The 18,749-nt window shown below is 45.4% G+C and overlaps 1 protein-coding gene across 1 annotated transcript; it reads right to left on the reverse strand.

The window, feature by feature from the left end:
* Positions 1-5,967: 5,967 nt before the first annotated feature.
* LOC140420353 (uncharacterized) lies at positions 5,968-13,807 on the reverse strand. Its single transcript, XM_072504365.1, has 2 exons — positions 13,674-13,807; positions 5,968-11,295 (listed from the first exon to the last, which is right to left on the reverse strand). The coding sequence occupies exon 2, from the start codon at positions 10,928-10,930 to the stop codon at positions 9,923-9,925; it is 1,008 nt and encodes a 335-aa protein (XP_072360466.1). The 5' UTR covers positions 10,931-11,295; positions 13,674-13,807; the 3' UTR covers positions 5,968-9,922.
* Between the last annotated feature and the right edge of the window lie 4,942 nt (positions 13,808-18,749).

An 18,749-nucleotide genomic window follows, 5' to 3' on the forward strand; every position in this document is an offset into this window, starting at 1 on the left:
TTAGCCCCCGGACATTTTATGTCACAATCATTACTGGAGGCTTGTACCTCTATTCCCCTCTACCGTCCGCCATCATCCCCTATCAGTTCTGCCTCACTTAATTCCCCCCTGAACTGGGCCCATCCAAGATGGCCCCCCTCTCTGCTCATGACTGCTCTCAGCCTCCAATCCTGACACATTACAATCCCCCCGCCACCACCACCCCTACCTGACCATCCCACTCCCCCTCCCCTTCCCCCACCTGACCACCCCTCACAACCTATCTAAAACCTTTCTAATTGATGTTACTGCACTTGTGTTTCAGCCGGCTGGGTGAATTATTGAATTTCTTACCATACATGGAGCAGGTGAATGGTCTCTCCCTGGTGTGAACTCACGGGTATATCTGCAGATCAGATTAATTACTGAATCCCTTCTCACACTTGGAGCAGGTCTCTCCCCGGTGTGAACCCACTGGTATCTCAGCTGGTGGGATGATGTTATAAATCTCTTTGTGCAGTGACAGCAGCTGAATGGTTTATCCTCAGTGTGAGTGATGGGCCATCAGTTCCACAGCGCTTTGAAAGGCACTCACACACTCAGAGCATTTAAACTGTCTGTTATTGGTGTGAGTGACATGGTATTTCAGTGAGCTGGAGGACTGAGTGAATCTCTTCCCACACTCTGAGCAGGTGACCGATCTCACTCGCGTGATTGCATCGATGAGCTTCCAGCGCAAATGCGCCCATACCTGGGCCTCATTTGCTGAGGAAGAACATTGAAAAGCAGAGAAGTCATGTTCAATTTGTTAGATCCTGGTTTGACTACACTTCGAATACTGTGAGCAGTTCTGCATCTCCATAATTATAAAAATGAGAGAGAGAAACAGGACAAGGTGCAAGAAAGATTCCCAAGGACGGTACATGAATGGAGAGTTTTAAGTTACAGGATAGACTGAACAGACTGGGGGTATTTTCTCTGGGAAAGAGAAGGCTGATGGTTGACCTGATAGAGACTTTAAGATTATAAAGGGTTTTTTTTAGGGTTGATGTTGAGATGAAGAGTTTCCACTTGTGGGGGAGGCCAGAAATTGTGGAAACAAAGATAAGATGATCACTGATAAATTCAGGAGGAACTGTTCTTTTTTTCAGGGAGGTGAGAATGTGGACCACGCTACCACATGAAGTGGTTGAGGTGAGAGACAGATATAAGGGGAACCTAGATGAACACATGACGGGAGAAGGAATAGAAGGTTCTGCTGATTTACAGGAGTTGAAGTAGAATTGAAGGAAGCTCAAGTGGAGCCTAAACACTGACGTAGACCAACTGAGCTAATGTCAGAATGAATATTCTTGACTGTAATTAGCAGCAATAACAGCAAAATCCAATCTCTGTACTCACATATGAACTCGCTGGAGTCTCAGCTGGGTAGATGACCCAAGGAATCCCTTTCCAAACTGGATGCAGGTGAATGGGTTCTCCCCTGCGTGACTGGATTGTTGTGACAGCAGGTGGGACAACTGAATGAATCTCTTCTCACACAGAGCAGGCGAATGTCCCATCCTCATTGTGAACTCACTGGTGGTTCAGTCGGTTGGCTGAATCTGTAAATCCCTTCCCATACATGTCAACAGCTCTAACTGGTGTGACAGTGTTGATGAGTTTCCATGCAAGTAGGATCTGAATTAGTTCCCACAATTCCTACATTTCCATGCATCTATGGTCTCTCCAAACACTGAATGGTTCGATGTTATATCAGGCTGCATAACTGGTTGAAGATCTTTCCACAGTCAGTGCTCTGGAGCACTCTCACTTCCCTGTGTGTATTTCACAGCTTTACCATTTACACTCCCATTTAACATGTTTCAAACTGACAGAACAAAAAATCACTTCTCCAAGATAAAAAGACCGATGATATTCACAACCTGAGAAATTGAATGAATCAATCAGACCCTGCCTACATTTGATTTAGTTTACAGTCTGTAAAAGCTCCCCTTCTAAAATGCTACAAAAAAGGTCATTACAGTCAGTTGCATTCAGTTCACAGCACTCTCGCCTCTGAATCACTGGTCCCGATATTTATATCTTACTCAAGGATTTGAGCATAAAAACCAAGGATGACTACTGCAGTCTGGAAGGAGAACTGCAATGTAGAATTTCAGATCAGGCAGGGGAGTTATTCCTGGTGTCCTGGCCAATATTTATCTGGTAATCATCAAAGAAATTATTTTGGTGGAATCCAGATGTTTGTCTCTGATGCCAACACAACTGCAGCAAAAATAGATGACAGAAATTCAGAATACAAAATTCGACTTGCCATGAAACATCCTTCTCCCTCTCAAACTATAAATCTCTGCCCCCTCATGCACTCCCGTCTCACTATTTATTTTAACACTAATTCATCCCACTGTTCTCCTGCTTTTCCCCAATTCTCCTCCCCTCAAGATGCTGACTCTGGTAGAGTTTCACTCTCACCTATTGTCCTCCCCAATATGTCGCCCAATTGTCTAAATCTTATCCTTAAGTTAACAAACTGTTTTGCTAAGGGGAGAGGCATGGTGGTGCAGTAGTTAGCACTGCTACCTCATGGCGCCAAAAGAAGTTTGCATATTCTTCCCGTGTCTGCTTGGGTCTCATCCCCACAACTCAAAGATGTGCAGAGTAGCTGGATTGGCCACGCTAAATTGCCCCTTAATTGGAAAATGAATTTGGCAGCAGTGGTTAGCACTGCTGCCTCATGACACGGAGGACCCAGGATCGATCCCGTCCCTGGGTCACAGTGCGTGTGGAGTTTGCCCATTCTCCCTGTGCCTACCTGGGACTCACCCCCACAACTCAAAAAGATATGCAGGGTGGGTGAATTGGCCATGCTAATTTTGCCCCTTCGTTGGAAAAAAAGAATTGGGTACTCTAAATTTATATTAAAAATTGGAAAATAAATTAATTGGGTACTTTAATTTTTTTTACATTTACCCACAAGTATTTTGTGCCAGGATGAGGTTACTGCCGCCCACTCCTCCTCGCTTTTCATCCCAGTCCCAGTAATTTGGAGACTGGGCTCAGTATGGGTAATGGCGACCAGGGCTCCCACAATCCCTTGCGCTTGAGAAACCGCTTTATCCGCAGCGCTGGCGGGGAGCACGGGACTGCGCATGTCCAAGGAAGAGGTCAGTTGCACACACAGAAAATGGCTATTCCATTGGGCATGTGGTCCGCTCGAGGTCAAAAGTGCTTCCGTGGCCACGTGACATGGTGCCCTGTGTCTTTATGCGGCTGGCAACCAATGGGAAGAGTTGAACGATCGGAAGGACTCTGCTCCTCCGCCAATCAGAGCTCCCCCATTGTCTCAATGCAGGAAGCTGGACATGGAGGTTTCTGCCGGGCAAAGCTGTTGTTCCTCGAATGCTGGATGAGCTTGAACTTCACACAGACTAAAACTTCCTCCTATATCCAACATCTAGGGAGTAAAACTTTCTTTTCTCCCCCTTTCCATTTATTTTCTCATTCTGATCTTCAATTGGTCACTTGCAGCAAATGAAGAGAAAGGAAGTGAATTCAGGGAGAGTGCAGACTCTGGAAAGCTTGGCCCAGGTCTCTCTGTCTATGAAAGACATTGACATCCTTTGCTTCCTCAGCTTGACACCTTTATTTGCCTGGCTAAAAGGATGGTCGCTTTCCTAAAGTTCACAATTAAAGGGCTGGTTTCCCCAGGTGAAGGCTGAACATTTAAGGGTACAGTAAATTATATCGGCCAGAGAAATGTCCAGTGTTGTTATATGGGGAAAATTAGATATATTATTTATGGTTCTGTAAAGTACATTTATTATTATTTCTAGTCTTGTAATATTGTACTGTAACGATGTTTTATATTTTCAGTACTCTCTTACCTCAAGAGGATTGTTAATCTCTGGAATTCGTTTCCCAGAGGAACCAGTGGAGTCTGGGGGTCATTGAATATATTTAAGGATGAGCTAGACAGAATTATTTTTTTAAAATTCTAAGTGCCCAGTGTTTTTTTTTCATTTAAGGGCCCCTTTCCCTTGGACATGTGCAGTTCCAGACCACCCACCCACATGGCGGATAGAGAGGTTTCTCCAGCATGGGGGGATTGTGGGAGCTGCGCTCGCCATTACTCGTCTGGAGCTGAGTCTCCAATCTCCTGGGACTGGGATGAAAAGTGAGGGGGTGGATATTGACCCCAACCTGACAAAAAGTACATGTGGGTAGTTTCATAGAATTTACAGTGCAGAAGGAGGCCATTCGGCCCATCGAGTCTGCACCGGCTCTTGGAAAGAGCACCCTACCCAAGGTCAACACCGCCACCCTATCCCCATAACCCAGTAATCCCACCCAACACTCAGGGCAATCTTGGACACTAAGGGCAATTTATCATGGCCAATTCACCTAACCCGCACATGTTTGGACTGTGGGAGGAAACTGGAGCACCCGGAGGAAACCCACGCACACACGGGATGTGCAGACTCCGCACAGACAGTGACCCAAGCCAGAATCGAACCTGGGACCCTGGAGCTGTGAAGCAATTGTGCTATCCACAAGGCTACCGTGCTGCCCCGTTGCTGGATTTGATTGTGATGTCCCCCTGTGATGATCTCTGTTATAAGGACAGGAAGCCGTGAGCGTGAATCTGTCAATCAGCATCTTCAGGAGAATTGGGAGGGTGAATATTAGATACAGCAGAGTGAGAATGGAGGGGGAGTGTGTGGGACGGAGATGTACAGCTTTTGGGGAATGAGTGTTCAGAAAGTCTGTTCTGAGTTTCTATCCTGTGCTGACAGTGATGTCTTTTGTAAATTGTTTTTCTAGAATATTAAAAGGGGAGGAATTATAGACAGAAACCTCAAACATCATGTCTTGATCTGCCAGAGTCACTTGATTCCTCGGGGAACACACACCCGAGAGTGTTCCAGAGCACTGACTGTGGAAAGAGCTTTAACCAGACACGCAGCCTGACAAAACATCGCAGCACTTACAACAGGGAGAGACTGCTGATGTGCTCTCTGTATGGGTAAGGCTTCACTTGTCTAACCTGGAGAGACACAAGGAGACCCAAATTATGGAGAAACAGTGGAAATGCTGGAACTGTGGGAAGAGATACAGAGCCCCATCTGCACTGGAAGTTCATCGACGCATTCACACTGCGGAGAGCCCATTCAGCTGCTCTCTTTGTGGGAAAGGATTCAGTCCGTCATTCACCCTGCAGACACACCAGAGAGTTCACACTGGGGAGAGACCGTTCACCTACTCTCAGTGTGGGAATGGATTCACTCAATTATCCAGCCTGCAGAGGCACTAGTGGGATCACACTGGCGAGAGGCCATTCATCTGCTCTCAATGTGGGAAGGGATTCAATCAATTATCCAGCCTGACATCCCACCAGCGAGTTCACAGGAGGGAGAGACCGTTCACCTGCTCTCAGTGTGGGAAGGGATTCTGTGTTTCCTCGTACCTGCTGAGACACCAACAAGTTCACAATTGATTACAGGGGTTAGATTCTGCTGCTATTATTTCTGCTCAACTACATCCAGGACTGCATTTTGTTCATTCTGACAGTTGGTCAATGGGGAGGGTCGGAGGGTTTCTTTCTGCTGAACTGGCCTTCTCACGACTGATGCTCTTGAGCCTTGTGGCAAATTTCATAAGGATCACAGAGTGAAAGGGTGTTTGGAAGGTAGATGACAGATAGTTCCTGTTTCGGTTTGAAACCCCTAAAGAATGCAGGTTTAAATGAAGATAGGCTATGGTGGTTACATGGTTCTGTCTCAGAAGGAAACTGTCAAGCTATGAAGGGCAAGTTGATTGGGAAATTTCAATAAAATGTGTAATGATACACAGGCAGCATTTAAGGAATTATCACATATTTACATAAAATATAGATTCCCTTCAGAAACAAAAATCCAACAGGAAAAGTGACGCAACCGTGACTATCAAGAAAAATTAAAGATTCCACTGGTTAAAGGAAGAGGCTCATTGATAGATTACAGATTTATTACTTCACTGATTTATTGGTACCTTTAAGAATTAATGCAGTATAATTCTTAAATTCAGTATACATACAGACAGAAAATGGAATATCCACAAGGCAAAGTCATTGTTTCAGATAAAAATATGAGAATTGCTGCACAGGAAGTTAATTATGTGTCAGAATCTAACACGGTTTCAAGAAAAGTTGCAGAAAAGCCCTCGTAGTGAATAAACCATTTTTCTACAAATACATTTAGTAATGAAAACGAATTGCAGCCTCAGCAACAGAAACATTTACAAAATGTAGTAAAGCCTTAGCAACAAGCAACGTTAATGCAGAACACCTCATCTTCAGAGGATTGGTACACGTGGCGGGAGCATGTAGATATTTAATTAATTTGATAGACATTAATGAATCTTAAGTCATGACCAATGCCTGGGTAACAAATCATGCTCCAAGTGACAGAGAGTTTTTTGAATTAATCAGGAAGCCTCAGCTGAGAATTTGAAACCAATAAGGGGTTAGACCATTGATGAGAATTTCTTTAAGAATAAAGTTTCATGACTAAAGTTTGTACTGTATTCATGCTTTAAGAAATTCTGAACCATCTATTGATTTCCTAATATTTTCTCATGTTTTTGTTTAACTCCCTTCATTATGTTTTGATGTATTATTTGATCTGAATTTTGATTTATTTTTATTAAGAGAATCAAGGTGGATAATTGGCAATAAAGTTGTATTTTTGGACACCTCTAATCAACCAGAACTTGGGATCATTTTTGAAGATAAAATAAGAGATCTTATCACTCATATAGGATGATAATGGCGTAGTGTAGGTTAGATGGCTTTTGTTTTGGTGCAACATCGTGGGCCGAAGGGCCTGTACTGCGCTGTATCGTTCTATGTTCTATAGTTGCCAAAATAAATGTAACCCTGAGGACTGGGAACTTGTTTTAGAATTCAGCAAAGGACCAAGAAACTGATGCAGAGAAAATAGAATCTGAGAGCAAACTGGGGAGAACTGGAAAAGCTCCTGTAGGAATGTGAAAAGGAAAAGATTTGCAAAGACCAATGTGGATCCATTCCAGACAGAGACAGGAGAGTTTATAATGGGGAATAAGGAAGTGGCAGAGAAACTAAACAATACGTGTCTGTCTTCACAGAGGAAGATACAGAAATCGTCCCAAAAACATGAGACCCCCAAGGGACCAGTGAGCACGAGGAACTGAAAGAGATTAGTATTAGTGAGAAAGTAATACTGGAGAAAATAATGGGATTGAAAGTTAATAAATCCCCAAAAGCTGATGCTCTCCATCCCGGAGTGTTGAAAGAGGTGGCTGTAGAGATAGTGGACACATTGGTGATCATCTTTCAAAATTCTACAGATTCTGGAATGGTTCCTGCAGATTGGAAGGTGGTAAATGTAACCCCACTATTTAAGGAGGGAGAGAGAAAACGGGGAACCACAGACCCATTAACCTGACATCAGTAGGAGGGAAAATGCTACAATCTATTATAAAGGATGTGATAACATATAAATTAGGAGGAGGAGTAGGCCACTCGGCCCCTCGAGCCTGCTCCACCATTCAATACGTTCACGGCTGATCGGATTGTAACGTCAACTCCACATTCCCACCGACCCCCCGATAATCTTTCACCCCCTTGCTTATCAAGAATCTATTCAACTCAGTCTTCAAAATTTCAAAGATTCAGCTTCCACTGCCCTTTGAGGAAGAGAGTTCCAAAGACTTCCAACCCTCTGAGAGATAAAGTTCTCCTCTGCCTTAAATGGGCAAGTTATTACTTTTAAAGTGACTCCAATTTCTAGACTCTCCCACAAGAGGAAACATCCTTTCAACATCCACCTTGTCAAGGCCCCTCAGGATCACTTAAATGCCTTTTCCCCCACACTGTCCCCGTATCCCTTTGTGTTATTGGGATTTAGAAATCTGTGAGTCTCTGCTTTAAACACACTCAATGACTGAGCTCCCACAGCCCTCTGGGGTAGAGAATTCCAAAGATTCACAACCCTCTGACTCAAGAAATGTCTCCTCCGAGACTCGTCCTAAGTGGCTTCCCCCTTATTTTGAAAATTTGTCCCAGGGTCTAGACTCCCTAATCCAGGGAAACATCTCACCTGCACCTCCTCTGTGTATTCCTTTATGTATTTTATAAGTTTCAATTAAATCCCTCTCATTCCTTGAAACTCGAGAGAAAAAAGACCTAGTATCCCCAATCTCTCTTCATAGAACAGTCCTTCCAAACCCAGAACAAATCTGGTGAAACGTTGTTGCTGTTCCTCTGTGGCAATACCTTTCCTAAGGTAAGGGGAGTAAAACTAGACACATTACTCCAGCTATGGTCTAAACATTTCATAATGATCGATGTCAAGGCCATCGGACGGTATTCATTGAGGCACGTTGCCTGGTTCTTCTTTGGCACCGACCGGTATGATGGTGGTCTTCTTGAAGCAGGTGGGAACCTCGGAACTGAGTTGGGAGAGGTTGAGGATGTCCGCGAACACACCCGCCTGTTGGTCAGCGCAGGATCTGGGTGCATGGCAGGGATCCCGTCAGGACCTGTCGCTTTCCGAGGGTTCACTTTCAAGAAGGCCAATCTGGCTTTGGAGGCTGTGACGGTGGGTATGGGTGTGTCCAAGGCTCCTGGGGCAGTTTGTTGGTTTCCTGCTCGAAGTAAGCATAGAATGCGTTGAGTTTGTCGGGGAGGGCTGCGCTGCTGCTGAAGACTCTACTCGGCTTTACTTTGCACCCATTATGTTATTTAAGCCTTGAAACAACCAACGAGAATCCATGTCGTTAATCTGTGATTCGAGCTTAGTCTAGTATTGTCCCTTGGAGTCCTGGTGTGGTCTCTTGGAGTCTGTGATGGCTTTGCGGAGATCATACCTAGATCTCTTGATTAGGTCAGCGTCGCCTGTCTTGAACTCCTCAGACGTGCCCTTCCGTAGGGAGTGAATCTCCCGATTAAACCATGGTTTCTGGTTGGGTAACGTACGTACTACCTTCTTTGACACACAATCTTCTACACACTTGCTGATGAAGTCTGTGACGGTGCTGGCATACGTGTTTAGGTTGGCTGCTGAGTTCTTGAATATGGACCAGTCCACTGACACCAAGCAGTCGCGCAGGAGCTCTTCTGTTGCCTCGGACCAGCATTGCACAATCTTCTTAATCGGATTTTCCGCTTCAGTTTCTGCTTGTATGCCGGGAGAAGGAGCACCGTCTTGTGCTCCGATTTTCCGAAGTGCGGTCAGGGGATGGATCGAGAGGCGCCCTAGATGTTTGTGTAGCAGTGGTCAAGGATGTTGGGGCCCCTGTCGGGACAGGAGATGTGTTGGTGGAATTTTGGCAGTACACTCTTGAGGTTGGCCTGGTTGAAGTCCCGGCCACGATGAACAAGGCCTCCGGGTATTCTGCTTCATTGTTATTTATAGCGGTTACAATTCATCAAGCGCCTTTTTCACCTCCGTTTGGCGTGGGATGCAGACCGCCGTGATGATGGCAGAAGAGAATTCCCATGGAAGGTAGTATGGACGGCACTTCACAGTCGGGTATTCCAGATTGGGAAGCAGGAGTTCGCCAGGGTCGCCATGTCCTAGCACCAGGAGGAGTTGATGAGAAGACAAATCCCTCCACGCACTTCAGTCCTGGATGTGAACAGCAGGAATAACAGCAAAATCTAACCCATCATCACATGAGAACCATTTGGTGTCTCAGTATGTTGGACAACTGAGTGAATCCCTCCCCACAGTGAGAGCAGGTGAATGGCTTCTTTCCAGTGTGAACTCACTACTGTCTCCGCAATGTGGATGATGTTTGAAACCTCTTTGTGCAGTGAGAGCAGCTGAACAGTTTCTCCTTAGTGTGAATGCGCTGGTGGGACATCAGTACCAGAGAGCTTTTAAACCCACTCCCACAGTCAGAGCATTTAACGGGTCTCTCACTGGTGTGAGTGACATTGTGGCTCAGCAAGTGATGACCGAGTGAAGCTTTTTCCAGTCAGAGGGGTGAACAGGCTCTCCCCGGTGTGACCTCGCTCGTGTTTCATCAGGTTGGATGAGGTTCTGAACCTCTTTGTGCAATGAGAGCAGCTGAACGGTGTCTCCTCAGAGTGAACGCGCTGATGGGACATCAGTAGGTGTGAGCTTTTGAAACCCCTCCTGCAGTCAGAGCATTTAAAGGGCCTGGTCTTGGTGTGAGTGACATTGTGTTTCAGCAGGCTGGATAATTCAGTGAATCCCTTATCACACCCAGTGCAGATGAACAGCTTCTCCCCAGTGTGAACTCTCTGGTGGGTCTGCAGGTGGGATAACTGAGTGAATCCCTTATCACACACAGTGCAGATGAATGGCCTCTCCCCGGTGTGAACCCGTTCGTGTCTCCTCAGGTTGCTAATGACAGTGAATCCCTTTTCACACTGAGAGCAGGTGAAAGGCCTCTCACCAGTGTGAACTCGTTCATGTCTCCGAAGGTTGCCAATGTCAATGAATCCCTTTTCACACTGAGAGCAGATGAACGGTCTCTCTCCAGTGTGAACTCGTTCGTGTTTCCGCAGGCCGCCACTATCAATGAAATCCATTTCACAGTGAGAGCAGGTGAACGGTCTCTCTCCAGTGTGAACTCGTTCGTGTTTCCGCAGGTTGCCAATGTCAGTGAATCCCTTTTCACATTGAGAACAGGTGAAAGGCCTCTCTCCAGTGTGAACTCTCTGGTGGCTCTGCAGTCTGGATAACCGAGTGAATCCCTTCCCACAGTCAGAGCAGGTGAACGGCCTCTCCCCAGTGTGAACTTGTTCGTGTTTCCGCAGGTTGCCAATGTGAGTAAATCTCTTTTCACACTGAGAGCAGGTGAAAGGCTTCTCTCCAGCGTGACTGCGTTGATGCCTTTCAAGCTCGCACGGGCCTTTGAATCCCTTCCCACAATCCTCACATTTCCATGGTTTCTCCATGGTCTGGGTGATCTTGCGTCTCACCACGTTGGACGATCAGTTGAAGCCTCATCCACACACAGAACACCTATACAGTCTCTCCCTGCTGTGAATGGTGTAGTATTTTTTCAGGCTGTGTCACTGGCTAAAGCTCTTTCCACAGTCAGTGCTCTGTAATCGTCTCACACTGGTGTGTGTGTGTCTCAGTGCTTTTCCAGACACACTGATGTTTAAAATATCTTGAAGCAGACAGAATAGACAAACATTTCTCCTTCTAGATTCAAAGGCCGATGATCTTCAGTTCCCAAGAATTGAATGACTCAGTCAGTTCTTGACATGATATTTAGTTTGAGATATCGGCCTCAAACTCCTCTCGTTCTAACTTCCTGCAAACAGATTTTACAATAGTAATCATTGTCAGTACAGGATAGAAATTCCGAACAGACAAATCTAGTTTATAATCGAACATTCTTTCCTATCTCTTTCCCTGAAATGCTCTAAATCTCAATCCCACACACTCTCCCTCCATTCTCACTCTGCTGTATCTAATATTCACCCTCCCAATTCTCCTGAAGGTGCTGATTCAGGCTGTTTGACAGATCCAAGCTTCCTGTCCTGGACACAGAGACCTGAAAATCTTCACGCAGGCTGCCAGACAGATATATGTCGATATTACTGGATGAAAAATGTATGTAATATACAGACTGTATTCAGTTACTTTCCCTCCCAATTTTCCTGAAGCTGCTGATCAACAAATCTAAACTCACTAAAACCTGCACAAGAGTAGAGAATCTCCATATAAGTACATTTACTGATTAGAGATAGGGAAATTCTGAGGAAGAATTTTATTTAGTCATGGAGTGGTCATGACAGGGAACTCACTGCCCACAAGCGTTGTGGAAGTTATTGAGATGATCAATAATTTAAAATAAAATAGGATGGTCACTTGAAGAAAATAAACTTGCAGGGGAACAGGGATATCGAGGGGGAATGGGACTGACTGGATTGCTGGACAGAGAGTCAGCATTGACTTGAGTTACCAAATGGATTCTGTCAGTGCTGCAATGACTGTATGACTGGAAATATATAATGTAGGTACAGTACTATTTACAAAACTAGAAATAATAATACATGTATTTTATTACAGAACCATCAATATCTATAATACATACCATATAACAACACTAGACATATCTCTGTCCGATATTAAATTTTTAAAAATTAATTTACAGGATGTGGACAATGCTGGTTAGGCCAGCATTTATTGCCCATCCCCAGTTGCCCTTGCGAAGTAGTGGTGAGCTGCCTTCTTGAACCGCTGCTTTCCTTGAGGTGTAGATACATCCCGTGCTGTTTTTTTTTTTTGTTTTTTTTTTTAATTTGTTTTTTATAAATTTAAAGTACCCATTTCATTTTTTTCCAGTTACTGCAGTGTATCTTGTAGATGGTATACACGGCTGCTGCTGTTTGTCGGTGGTGGAAGGTTTGAATGTTTGTGGAAGGGGGTGCAATCAATCAGGCTGCTTTGTCCTGGATAGATTTGAGCTTCTTGCGTGTTGTTGGAGCTGCACTCATCCAGCAAAGTGGAGTGTATTCCATTACACTCCAGACTTGTGCTTGTAGATGTCTGGTGGGCAGGCTTTGGGGCATCAGGAGGCATGTTACTCGCCATAAGATTCCCAGTCCTTGATCTGCCCTGGTAGCCACAGTATTAATATGGCTAGTCCAGTTCAGTTTCTGATCAATGGTAACCCCCAGGATGTTGGTTGTGTGGGTTTCAGTGATGTGAATGCCACTGAATGTCAAGGGGTGGTGGTTAGATCCTCTCTTGCCGGAGATGGTCATTGCCTGGCACTTGTGTCGCGCGAATGTAACTTGTCACTTATCAGCCCAAGTCTGGATATTGTCCCACGTCTTACTGAATTTGGACATGGACTGCTTCATTATCTGAGGAGTTGAGAATGGTGCTGAACATTGTGCAGTCATCCGCAAACATCACCACTTCTCACCTTATGATGGAAGGGAGATGATTGATGAAGCAGCTGAAGATGGTTGGGCCTATGATACTGCCCTGAGGAACTCCTGCAGTGAAGTCCAGGAGCTGAGATGGTTGGCCTCTATTACCACAACCATCTTCCTTTGTGCCAGGTATGACTCCAACCAGTGACGAATAATCCCCTGATTCCCATTGACTCCAGTTTAGCTGGGGCACCTTGATGCCATACTCAGTCAAATGCTGCCTTGATGTCAAGGGGAGTCACTCTCACCTCACTTCTGGCATTCAGCTCTTTTGTCCAAGTTTGAACCAAGGCTGTAATGAGGTCAGGAGCTGAGTGACCGTGGCGGAACGCAAACTGAGCATCCAGGAGCAAGTTATTGCAGAATAAGTGCCACTTAATAGGACTTTTGATGAATCCTTCCATCACTGTGCTGATGATGGAGAGTATTCCGACAGGGAAGTAATTGGCTGGGTTGGATTTGGCCTGTTTACTGTCCCCTTAAATGTCAGCCATCTCCTGGAGAAACGAGCCCTTTAATTGTGAACATTAGGAACAGACCATCCTTTTAGCCAGACAAATAAATGTATCAAGCTGAGGAAGCAAAGGATGTCAATGTGTTTAACAGAGAAAGAGACCTGGACCCAGCTTTCCAGAGTCTGCACCCTCCCTGGATTCATTTCCTTTCCCTTCAGTTGCTGCAAGTGACCAATGGTGAGAATGAGAAAATAAATGAACAGGGGGAGAAAAGAAAGTGTTTTACTCACAGTTGTTGGAGACAGGACTCTGTGTGCAGCTCAAGCTCATTCCGGGTTGGAGGAACAACAACTTTGATCGGCAGAAACCTCCATGTCCAGCTTCCGCATCCAGACACTGGTGGAGCTCTGATTGGCGGTGAAACAGAGTACTTCCGGTCCTCCAAGTCTTCCCATTGGTCAACACCTGAGCGGAAAGGTCCGCGGAATGAGCTTCCCCGTGCATGCGCAGTTTCCCCACACCCCGAGACATGCGCAGTCCCGGGTCATGGGATGGGGACACCACCGACGGCTGGAACTGTCAGGCGGTTGCCTTGAAACCGTCTCGAGGAGGTGTTGGGGGGGGGGGGGGGAGGAAACAGAGGGTAGGGGCGGGGCACGCGTGTGAGCGCAGGCGTGTGCGCTCTAATGCAGTGACGTCACCGCGGAGCGGATTGATTCCTATTGGCTGATTTAGAGAATGAGCTCTTTTGGGATGTCATGATGTGGAGGTTGAACAATGGGTTTCAGACTAAAACTTCCTCCTCTGGACAACATCTGGGAGCAAATCAATGTCTCCCCTTTCAGAAGTTCATAAAATATAGGAGCAGAATTAGGCCATTTGGCCCATTGATCTGCTCCACCATTCCATCATGGCTGATCTCATCCTGGCCTTGTCTCCACCGTCCTGAGAGTTCTTCAGAACCCTTCAACCCAATTCAAAATCTGTCTAACTTCTCCCTAAATTTACTCACTGTCCCAGCACCACCACACTCTGGGGTAGTTTTGTAAGGGCCACGAAGAATCCAGCACGAGTTTTAAGGATACAAAGTAATAACATTTATTTACTGTGACAATATACACATAACAGTAGCAGTAACTTCCCTTGCTACCTTCTCCTTCCTGCTGGTTCCTGAACTGGCCAGCTTATTTATACTAGGAGTTTCTCCGCCCCCCCCTCATTGGGGAAGTTCATACTCCCACAGGATTGTGGGATAGTCATTAGTCCCCAGCCAATCGTAAGTAGGCAGGTTATAACAGGTAGTGAACTCCACAGATTCACAGCCCTTGGGAGAAGCAGTTTTTCCTCAACTCTGTTTTGAATAGGGCAGCACTGTGGCCCAGTGGTTAGCACTGCTGTCTACGGTGCTGAGGACCTGGGATTGTGATATAGTTCTCCCCGTGTCTGCGTAGGTTTCACCCCCACAACCCAAAGATGTGCAGAGTAGGTGGCTTGGTCACACTAAATTGCCCCTTAATTGGAAAAAAATAATTGGGTACTCTAAAAAAAAAATTGAAATTAAAACTGTTTTGAATTTGCTACCGCTTATCTCGTTCTGGAATGCCCCACAAGAGGCAGCAGCCGCTCCAAGTCTAATTTATCTTTCCATTTCTTTTCTCATTCTGAGGGGTCATTGGTAACTTGCAGCAACTGAAGAGAAAGGAAGTGAATCTAGTCTGTATGTTCCACACATTTAGAGTTCAGTAATATAGACATATTTATGTCTGGCAGTCTGCATGGAGAATTTCAATCCTCTCCAAGATGGGAAGCAGTGAGCAGGGATCTGTCAGTCAGCCTGAATCAGCACCTTTAGATAATTAGGAGGATGAATATTACATACAGCAGAGTGAGAATGGAGGGAGAGTGTTGGATGGAAACTAGAATTGCCTGTTCTCAATTTTCGTTTGTAAATTCCTTTTACAGGATATTAGACGAAGATTTGCAGAAAAAAACCTAACGCCACTTCAGGATTTGAAATTAAATGAAATGAAAATCACTTATTGTCAAAAGTAGGCTTCAAATGAAGTTACTGTGAAAAGCCCCAAGACGCCACATTCCGGCGCCTGTTCGGGAAGGCTGGTATGGCAATGAACCATGCTGCTGGAAAGCCTGGGTCTGCTTTAAAAGGCAGCTATTTAGCCCAGTGTGCTAAACCAGCTCCTAGCCCCTATTTGGAAGAGTCACTTGGTTTATCGGGACCTGAATATCATCAGGAGAACCATCACCGCAAAAGACACTTCTGGGATGAAGGTTTGCCAGTCAGGCAAAGGAATAGAATGGAAGTAAACACAGGAACGAAGAATCACATTGGGCTGGTTCCAGGGGAATTGAGTGACAACTTCAGCGATGTAACCATGTTTGATTGTGTGAAAAGTAAAAGGGCTACATTCTATTTATAGTTTAAGGGATACGTTCCCTATAAAAATAGTGTTTAGGCATTGTTGCTTCTCGTTTGTTTGTTGCAGTAAAAGTCATAAAACCTGAAGTTTTTGTCTTATGACTCATTAATTTGTTCACTGGGTTTAGAATTTATCTTTTAAAATTCCTGATCTTTTGAGAGATCTTACACAGTTGGTTTTGAGTCACAAGTTTCAACTTCCCATTTAAGCCTCAGGCAACTTGCTATCTCTCTGTTGCTCATGACAATGACAGCCCAGTAACAGAGCTGAGGGCTGGAGATGCTGTGACCACTTGGAGCTGGAATCAGTAGAAAGAAGAACCATAGTTTCTGGTTGAACTTTGTGTTTGCTGTCCGACCATGATGATATATCCAATAGCTAACCAGGTAAGATGTTGTGATGAGGGTTTATGAAACAGACCTCGGGTAGATGAGTTCAGTGAAGCTGTGGACTTGTCAGCTGTACAGCGAAACTAGGCGTCCAACAGCCACAGAGACCTCTAATATTGCACACTGGGTTTAATCCTGTTCTGTATTAAACAGACCTAGTTGATACTGGGTGATTGTGATATAGTTACTCTGACCCTTTATTCATTCAATTCCAACAGTGAATAACATTGATTCAAGTACAGTAACTACCTTGTCAATCTGTCAATAAAGTGGTGTCAGTTCATGCAGATCTGTGTCTGAACTGAATTCCATTACTTATTTTTGTTACTGACTAGACTGTCTCTCTCTCCTCTCTCTCTCTCCTGCCTCTCTCAGTCTCTGGTGTTCCTCTCTCTCTGGTGCCTCTCACTCCCTCTGCTTCCTCTCTCTCCCTCTGTCTCTCTCAACTGCCTCTCACTCTCTCTCTTCAGTGCTTAGGAAGGTAGGTGGGATAGTTTCCTTTGGTAGCCGAGGGCTGAGATTATGAGAACAGAGAGATTGTGCTGGAACTGCATCAAACACCAGTTAGACCACAGCCATATTACAGGAAGGATGTGATCATCCAAGAGAGACTGCAGAGGAGATTTATTTAAATTTAGAGTGCCCAATTAATTTTTTCCAATGAAGGGGCAATTTATTGTGGCCAATCGACCTATCCAGCACAACTTTTGTGTTGTGGGGGCGAAACCCACGCAAACACAGGGAGAATGTACAAACTCCACACGGGCAGTAACCCAGAGTCGGGATCGAACCTGGGACCTCATGCTGCCCGTTGCAGAGAAGATTTATGATGATGTTACCAGGGATGGAGAATTTTAACTATGAGGAAAATTTGGATCACCCCAGTGTGAATTCGCCGGTGTACAGTGAGTTGCTGAATCTAGTCCCACAGTGAGAGCACCTGAACGGTCTCTCATCAGTATGAACAAGCTGATGGGACATCAGTTCCCCAGACGTTTTATAGAATTTCCCACAATTTAGACATTTGAAAGGTCTGTCTTTAATAATAATCATCTCTATTGTCATAAGAAAGCTCACATTAACATTGCAATGAAGTGAAAAGCCCCGAGTCACCACATTCTGCCGTCTGTTCGGGTACATGGAGGGAGAATTCAGAATGTCCAATGTACCCAACAGCACGTTAGATAAACTCGGTCAGTTCTCACCGGAACGATGGAGGTTGAGAGGCGAGCTGATAGACGTTTACAAGATGATGAGTGGTATGGACAGAGTGGATAGTCAGATGCTCTTTCCTAGGGTAGGAGAGTCAAGTACTAGGGGACATAGGTTTAAAGTGCACGGGGAAAAGTTCAGAACAGATGTGCAAAACAGGTTTTTTACACAGGGTGGGAAATATATGGAACGTGCTGCCTGGGGAGGTGGTGGGAGCAGGTACGGTAGCGGCATTTAAGGGACATCTAGATAAATATATGAATAGGGTGGGAATGGAAGGATTATGGACTTCAGAAGTGCAGACGGTTTTAGTTTAGGCAGGTACCATGGACGGCGTAGGCTTGGAGGGCCGAAGGGTCTGTTCCTGTGCTGTATTGTTCTGGGTTTTTTTTAATTTAGAGTACCTAATTCATCTTTTCCAATTGAAGGGCAATTCAGCATGTTCAATCCACCTACCCTGCACATCTTTTGGGTTGTGGGGGTGACACCCACGCAAACACGGGGAGAATGTTCAAACACCACACGGACAGTGACCCAGAGCTGGGATTGAACCTGGGACCTGGTGCCATGAGACTGCAGTGCTACCACTGCACCATCGTGCTGCTCTTGCATATTGTTCTATGTTCACCTCTTTCAGGACTTGTGGGAGGAAACCAGAGCACTCGGAGGAAACCCACACAGACACGGGGAGAACGTGCAGACTCCGCGCAGACAGTGACACAAGCCGGGAATCGAACCTGGGACCCAGTGCTAACCACTGTGCTACTGTACCGCCCCAATATGATCCCACTAGTATTTCAGCAAGGCGGATGCCTGCATGAATCCCTTCCCACAATGAGGTGAATGGCCTCTCCCCAGTGTGAATTCGCTGGTGGACAGTGAGTTGAGATGATCGCCTGAACCCAGTCCCACAGCGAGAGCACCTGAACGGTCTCTCATCAGTGTGAATATGTTGATGGGACATCAGCTCCCAGGAGCCTTCATTACATTTCACATAGTCTGGGCATTTAAAATGTCTCCCATCATTGTGAACATGTTGATGGTACATCCGTTTTCCAGAGCTTTTAAAGCACTTCCCACAGTGCAGACATTTAAAAGATATTTTGTCAGTGTGAACTCGCTGGTGTCTCAGCAGGGTGGATATATGAGTGAATCCCTTCCAACACTCAGTGCAGGCAGATGGTCTCTCCCCGGTGTGAACTCGCTGCTGTTTCAGTCGCTTGGATGAAACAATGAATCCTTTTCCACACACACAGCAGGTGAACAGCTTCTCCCAGTGTGAACCTGCGATTGTGTCAGCAAGTTTGATGACCAAGTAAATCCCTTC

This window comes from Scyliorhinus torazame, chromosome 5 (genome assembly GCF_047496885.1).
Source record: "Scyliorhinus torazame isolate Kashiwa2021f chromosome 5, sScyTor2.1, whole genome shotgun sequence".
NCBI lineage: Eukaryota > Metazoa > Chordata > Chondrichthyes > Carcharhiniformes > Scyliorhinidae > Scyliorhinus > Scyliorhinus torazame.